Raw genomic sequence first — 7,905 nt, forward strand, 5'->3', positions numbered from 1 at the left:
AATTCTCATTAAAGTAGTATGTTTAACCCAGCTTTTCCACAGCACATTTAATCTACATAATCCTTTTTGAACAAACACCTATTTAACAAAATGTGGTTCTGTGGAAGCCATTCTGGAGACCATTCATTATCATTTTCATCTACCTTACACTGTGTAGAACACAGGACGCCTCGCACAGAAACTAAAAAATAAGTGGAAATAATTTCCTTCATCTTTTATGGAATCATTTGGAGAAAAAAAAAAACCCACATGAGGTGGAACAGAATATACTTTAAAAACCCTGTTATACAATCTCACAAAATCATTTGAGTTGAGAAAAAAAAAGCCACAGGTCCTTTTTAGGATATATAATGAGTTAATCTAAAAACAAGGGGGAAAAACAAAGAACCTCAAAGCAGACAGAAGCTGTTCAGAAATATTCTTCATATGAACAAATATTTACCTTCTATTTCAGCAACTCAGATCTTAAAACAAGAATCAGGTAGGTGTGAAAGTCATCAAGTCTAACAGCATAAGATCTGTAGATGGCTTAACTTAGCTCTATCGACACAGAAATGAAAAATTCAACACATACAGGTGAATCCCGCTTCACACTGTTATGGTATGGGAACACTACTTTTATTTCATATTTATTTTTGCAAAATGATAGCAAAGCTGGACCGAAGACTCAGAACTAGATAAGACTTCACCTTGTTTCTTGTACTCAAAGTTAAAATCCCTACCCCAGGAGAAAAAATCCTAGTTTCCTGCTTTCTCTAGCGACTTCAAGGCAGCTGTTTAGAGTTTCGGTCATTTCCACAGGGGGTCAAAGATAAAGCTGCTGCAGAGTCAGAACAGAACAGCATAGTGGTGAGAGGAGCTATTTGCAGTACTCTCACCTTAACGAACACTTTATAATAACTGCTGTTAATGGAAAGCAGCTGCTTCAATATACTCAACGCACCAGGAGGAAGGCTCTTCGGAAGCATATCAAATTTGCCTTGGTGTCCCTTTGGGATTAAAAGAGTCTAAGAGGACATAATCTAAGCAAGCATGAAGAAGGGTGTTTGTACTAAACTTAGAAATACAGGGCCATCAGCAAGCCATCAGCAGGAATTCTTCAGCGTTTACTCACCAGAATCCAGAGTGAAACTGTCCTCCTCGGAATGAGAAGCACTGCAGCAGGCTTTTCTACAGATGGCCGCATTCTCAGAACCACCTGACTCTTTGTTCTGATTGCCAGATAGCAAGATACCAGAAACAAGGGTGGGCACAACCTCCCTCCCTAGGTGGTGGGTACAAGTATATTCCTGTGTTGTAGTCACAAATAGGAAGTATGATGGAAACTTTTTGTGTGGTTGTGTACATCTGGATAACAAAAGCCTCCTTTGGATTGTGTGATTAGCCTTAGGTATAGTCAATAAAATGGAGTTCCTGGGTTTCAGAGCTCAGAACTCACGTCTGGAATGTGGCGACCAGCTGATGATACTACGAACTTTCCTCAATGATATTTGTTTCAGTCTATTTGTTGTCCTGGTCCTATCACTTGGACTTGAATTCTTCCTCAGAATGTTCAGGCTGCATGTGTGAAATCTGAAGCATTCTGAATGTCATGCCAGCACTCAAGACGGTCGGGATTCACAACGTTTCATATTCTGAATGTCCAACTGTCCTACTGCCCCTGGCTCCCAATACAAAGTCTGCAAACCCCTCGGAATGGGAGTCATGGAGGCTGGCTGCTAAGATCAAGGCCTGAGTAGAAGGCTGAACCCTCTCTCACTCAGGAGCTCTTCCCAGCAACCACCTTCAGGGGGAGGGGGAAAGGCGAAGGCTCGGGGCTAAGCTAATTACCAGCCAGCAGTGGCTTAAACAAGCCTGCCTACAGGATGAAACCTCCAGGAACTCTGGAGTTTGGAGAGCTTCCCGGATGGTCAAAGCTTCCTCGGGGCCAGGAGGGCACAAGGTTTCCCTTTAATTGGGGGTGGTCAGACCACTGACATTTATTATGATGGTCAATAAGGTTAGGCTTAAATTTGTCATCTGTCAACTTATTTATTTGTCCCATTTATTCTTTGTTCCCTGTCGCACATTTTCAAATTTGTATTCATTGGGATTTTTGTTAGTAATTTTTTTTTTATTTTGACAAATTCTGGGGAATGAAATTCAGGCCCTTAACATGTTAGGCAAGCGCTCCTCCATGGAGCCCCACACTCTTAGCCTCTTCTCCCTTTCTTTTGGTTTTAAGATCTATTTTATGCAGTTAAGATTTTAATAAATCTTATAAATGAGGTTTATTTTATGTCAGTTTATATTTATCCTGCACTTGTGCTGAGGTGCATGTGTGGAGGCTGGAGGACACCATTGTGGCCTCCTTTATCTTCTTTCACCTTTCCTTGGGTCTGAGGGATTGACCTCACAAGACACCAGGCCTGGGCCACAAATACCTTTGCCATCTGAGCCATTCCAGTCCAAAGCCACTAATCTTTCTTCTGCAAAGTCTAACCTACTGTTAATCTTACTGACCACATATTCTCTCACGTTTATAAATGTAACTGTAACCATTTAAGAGTCTTCTATGTAATTATTAAACGTGCCCAATCTTTCCTCAAGCTTTTTGAATATATAAAATAGAATGCTAATAATTGCCTCAATAATCTTGTCTGTGTCTTCTTGGACAACTGAGTTTTGATTTCTTTATGAATTCAACGTCTCTCACATTTTATCACTCTGATCTGAATCATACACTGGAACTAAATATTTTTCTTTTTTTAAAGATTTATTTATTTTATGTATATGAGTACACTGTAGCTGTCCTCAGACACACCAGAAGGGGGCATCAGATCCCATTACAGATGGCTGTGAGCCACCATGTGGTTGCTGGGAATTGAACTCAGGACCTCTAGAAAAGCAGTCAGTGCTCTTAACCACTGAGCCATCTTTCTAGCCAATATTTTTCTTAAGATCTGAGACAAAGTGCTTTTTCTGAGGTTTTTGCTAGCTTTTTGAATTTTTCTTTTTATGGTGCTATATTGACAACAGTACCTTTTGTTAAGGCAATGCATGATTTCATTCATATATGGAATTATGTTGAGATTATTTAATAAGCTTCTTTTTAAATAAAAATTCTTATTTCTTCTGGTTGTAGTTTTTAAATATTTATTTTTAAATTATGCATATGTATGTCCTATTGGAGGCCAGAGGCATCAAATGCCCCTGGAGCTGGAGTAACAGGTGGCGAACTGCCTGACACAGGTGCTAAGAACCAAACTCCGATTCTCTGGAAGAGCAGAAGGTTCTTGAACTGCTGAGCCATCTCTCCAGCTCCTGCAAATCTATTTTTTTTGTTCTTTTTTTTTAAAGATTTATTTATTTATTTTTATGTATATGAGTACACTGTAGCTGTACAGATAGTTATGAGCCATCATGTGATACACTGAAGCTATCTTCAGACGTACCAGAAGAAGGCATCAGATCTCATTACAGGTGGTTGTGAGCTACCATGTGGTTGCTGGGATTTGAACTCAGGACCTTTGGAAGGGCAGTCAGTGCTCTTACCCGCTGAGTCATCTCTCCAGTCTGCAAATCTAGTTTTAAAAGCAGCAATGATACTTGTGTATAATAACCACTCAATAAAGAGCCGACCTGTAGTTGCTGTGAAGGACATGCATGTAGTAAAACACAGACCCATGGCCTGAAGGGCACACCAAAGCTGTTTACAAAAGGAAGGCCGATCGAGCTGGGCAAAGTGGCACACATCTGAATACAGCGCTGGAGAGGCAGAGGCAGGGAGACAGGAAGGCGCTCCAGCCTACCCTTGGCTACAGTGATTCTGAGGCCAGCCTTGACTTTATAAGACCCTGTCTCAGAAACATAAATGAAAAAAAAAAGTTATCCAAGACTATCCTCCTCCCTCAGGGAGGCTTTATTAACACAACTCTAAATTGTCCAGTCAGGCTCCAAGCACAGATGGGGGGGGGGGGGCTCCCTGGGCTGCTCCCAGCTGCACGGCACTGCTGGTTTTCACTGAGGCCCACACCTGAGTTTCCTCTCAGTCCTCTCTCTCCAGGATAGTCTGGTTCAAGAGCTACGTACCTTCCGGACGTGACAGGAAAAGAGAACGTTCATATACTTGTCCTTGCGTTTCAGCTCATTAGCAACTGGGACGAAAGTGCCTGAGGTCTGAGGTGTGTCTGGCTTCTGAAGGAACAAGGGAACAGCAAGAGAATTCTTAGACGGTAGGTGCTCCGTCTACTGCGTGACAACTATACCTACACAGCTTCACATGCATCCTTTCATCTTCCCGCCAAGATGTTAGACTAGCAAGGGGTAGTACCATATCAAAGGTCCTATCAAAACGTTAAATTGGGCAGTAAGAGGGAAGAGGAGTTACAGCCTTGAGAATAATATAAAGTTTATAATTAAAAATGGGGGCGGAGAGATGGCTCAGTGATTAAGAGCGCCGACTGTTCTTCCTGAGATCCTGAGTTCAATTCCCAGCATCCACATGGTGGCTCACAACCATCTGTAATGGGGTCTGGTGCCCTCTTCTGGTGTGACTGAAGATAGCAATGGTGGTATACTCATATGTATAAAATAAATATTTAAATCTTAAAAATAAATAAATAAAAATGGCTGCTGAAGTTGGGTGTGGTGGTGCACACCTTTGATTCTAGCACTCAGGAGGCAGAGGCAGGTGGATGTCTTGTAGTCTGGTTTGCACAGTGAGTTCCAGGACAGCAGGAGCTATGTAGAGAGGCTTCTGAATAGAGGTTGAAGTGGTCAAAGGCCAAGCTCTAGAGTATGCTAATATATGTATGTACTATAACCCTTTTCAAAGTAGATGATGCATCAAGCGATGGATCTTTTAGCTCAGTACCGCAGAGAAGTTACCTAGTTTCTCTATGAGCTATTAATGTGCTTCACAGTGCTGAGGCTAGAACCTATACATCCCTTAAACATCCCCCCCACTCCCATTCTGAAAAGTCTTAGGAAACATTCTTTCTTTGCAGAGCTGCAGGAATTCAGACTATTCTTCTGGACTTACCGAAGCAAGATAGTTGCCTTCCCAGGCTCTCTGGAGTCCAAGGTCTGCCCTTTGACCTTTCAGCATCTCCATGGCTGCAACCTTTGCCCTGACCTGGGGAAGGTCTGATGCAGGTATGGTCTTGATGAGTTGGGATGCTCTCCATCTACAAGCAAATAAACAAGATGTATAGGCTTTAGACATTCATCCACTCCCCAAAGGGTTTCAAGGTGTCATTAAATAGCATGAAGTAACTGTATATTGTGCTTAAAAAAAAAAGGGAAAATGATCCCAGCACTTGGGAGGCAGAGGCAGGTAGATTTCTGAGTTCGAGGCCAGCCTGGTCTACAGAGTGAGTTCCAGGACAGCCAGGGCTACACAGAGAAACCCTGTCTCAATAAACCAAAAAATAAAAAGGGAGGGGAATGATTATCAAACCTATACAGAAGTTGCTAAAATATTGTTTCCTGAAGCCAAAAATTTTGTAACGACTTCTTTGTTTGTGTGCTCTGAAGTGACTAGAACTCCGTGGCTTCTGGCTTTTACAATACCAGTTGGGCACAAAACAACCTGACATCCTAAGAGCTCTGAAGTCCAAACCTTCCTGAGTTCAGCACAACCAGCATGATCGGTGTACATATTCTAAGGTCTGAACAGTTCGAAGTCACACTTCTGATCCCAAGTATCTTCGATATGGGACACTCAACCTGTGTTTATTATTACATCGCATAAACACAGATTCATCATTCATCCAAGCAGGTCCTTTTCTGCATAGGGGAAGCAGTGCTACAAGCAAAACAGCCCAAGGAGCCTTCTTCTGGGTGCTTTTAAGACTTTTGTGGGTCACTATGTGGGTGTGTGATGGGGATGAATAGCTGCTGTGTAGGGAAACAAGGAAGGAGGGCAGAGAGCCTTGGAAGGAAGAAGCGGGTGTGATGGTGCTTACATGGGTGGTTAGGGAGGGTCCTCTGGTAAGGATAGATGATAGGGCCCTAAGGAGGAAGCCAGACATATGGAGGGACCACAGTAAGGCAAGGGTTCTGAGACAGGAACTGTTCAGTGAGTTACTAGGGAAACCTGGGATCCTGAGAAGCTGAAGTAGTATGGGATAGGGAAAGGAAGAGAAGAGGTCAGAGGGAGAGCTAGGACTAAATGAATCCACAGTCATGAGGGCATTATTGGGACTCCGGTTTCTACTCTGCATGAGGTGAGACAGCTCTGGAGGGTTCTGCACAGAGACTAGATGACCTAGGACCACTGTCATTGCTGTGGGCTAGGGTCAGGAAAACCTGCTGGGAGGCTATTTCTTTAAAACACACACCAGAGAAATGTGCATCAGGCCAGGGAGGCAGTGATGGAAGCAGAGGTAAGTGTGAGTCTAGATGCATTCTGGTGGAAGGGCCAGTGGTATTTACAGATGGATTAGCTTGCTGGGGAAGAGGAAGTGTAAGGATGACTCCAAGGGTTTTATTTGTTTTTGGCATCAGCATCTGCAAACATAAAGCAAGAGTATTCTTGGCTGAGAAGAACAGCAGGAGAATTTTATGCTCCCAGCAACAACTCTGTATCGCATGACACATCTGTTCTCTTGCTGTGCTATGGTCGGTAGTGCCAATCCAGGAGGCTAAGTCAGTGGACTGTCTTTAATTGAATGGATCGTCAAGGCCAGTGATTCCCAAACTATGTCCCTACGGAACACTAGAATAAGTTTCACCGAAAATAAATTCTTTCCAATGAAATCGCCAAGTAATTAAAGGATAAGAGAAAACCTAGACACTACAGGGACAGGGGATGGATGTCAATATACTTACTGCCTGTGAGGACTTTTTGGCAAACATGAGCAGGTGCTAATGAGAAGCAGCTCACAGTGTGCTCATGCAAGGAGATGAACTCCCAGGAATAGGTTTTATGGCAAGACCCAGAAGATCTTGAGACCTGAGTGGGAGGGGCTGGGAGCAAGGGCAGGAGGTGACAGCTGTAATGAGTCATGGTTGGTAGGGTCAGCATGGTAGATCACAACACACTAAAGAAATCACAAAGGCTCAGCACTACAGTGTGAGCCCCACTCTGAATTCGATGGCTTACCAGTGCCCATATGACTCAGACTGCTCTGAGGCCTTTGTTAAAGAGAATAGAAGAGCTACAGTGGTCAAAGTTAAGGACAGTGGTGACAAGCAAGCCCCTCAGCACTAAGTGACTTCCCCAACAACTGCCCCAGTGGGCCCTGGGGCTTCAGATTATACTGCTGGTAGGAGAGATTTTCTTGACTGTGCTCTTTCCTGCCCACTCGCCTGGCCGCCCTGTCTCTGTTTTATTTCCCACAGTGGCCCAAGACAAGGTTCATACCTGACTATGCAGGCTTTCAGCACAGAAGCACACTTGGGCCTGTTCATCTGGCCTGTTCAGCCATGGTGAGAGCCACATGACTTCTTATTCTGGTCATATAAGCTACAATACATAAGTTTGGCTAGGCAACAACAGCTGCACTCATAAAGACCAGCTACCTCAATGACAGGAAAAGGACCAAAAAAAAAAAAAAAAAAAAATCTTAGCCACAAAAAGTTACTGTGAGGAAAAGGAATCATCTTAATACAATTAGGAAGAGCCAGGGGGCAGGAGAGATGGCTCAGTGGTTAAGAGCACTGACTGCTCTTCTGAAGGTCCTGAGTTCAAATCCCAGCAACCACGTGGTGGCTCACAACCATCCCTAATGATATCTGATGCCCTCTTCTGGAGTGTCTGAAGATAGCTACAGTGTACTTACATACATTAAATAAATATAAATAAATAAATATTAAAAGACAAAAACAAAAACAAAGCCGGAAGAGCCAGGCATGATAACCCATGGCCACAGCCCAGCGCCTGGGAGGCAGAGGCAGAGGATCAGATGATCCAGGCCATTG

General features: G+C 43.4%; 1 protein-coding gene across 3 annotated transcripts in view; it reads right to left on the bottom strand.

Moving 5' to 3' along the window:
- Positions 1–7,905, bottom strand: part of Myo1d (myosin ID) — a 297,930-nt gene that overhangs the window by 106,590 nt on the left and 183,435 nt on the right. For all 3 annotated transcript variants that reach the window (XM_011249085.2, NM_177390.3, XM_006533585.1), the window contains 2 exons: positions 5,024–5,168; positions 4,072–4,176 (listed from right to left, as the gene is read on the bottom strand). In XM_011249085.2, the coding sequence (XP_011247387.1) occupies positions 4,072–4,176; positions 5,024–5,168 (250 nt within the window). The remainder of the gene's footprint in view (positions 1–4,071; positions 4,177–5,023; positions 5,169–7,905) is intronic.

This window comes from Mus musculus, chromosome 11 (genome assembly GCF_000001635.26).
Source record: "Mus musculus strain C57BL/6J chromosome 11, GRCm38.p6 C57BL/6J".
Lineage (NCBI taxonomy): Eukaryota > Metazoa > Chordata > Mammalia > Rodentia > Muridae > Mus > Mus musculus.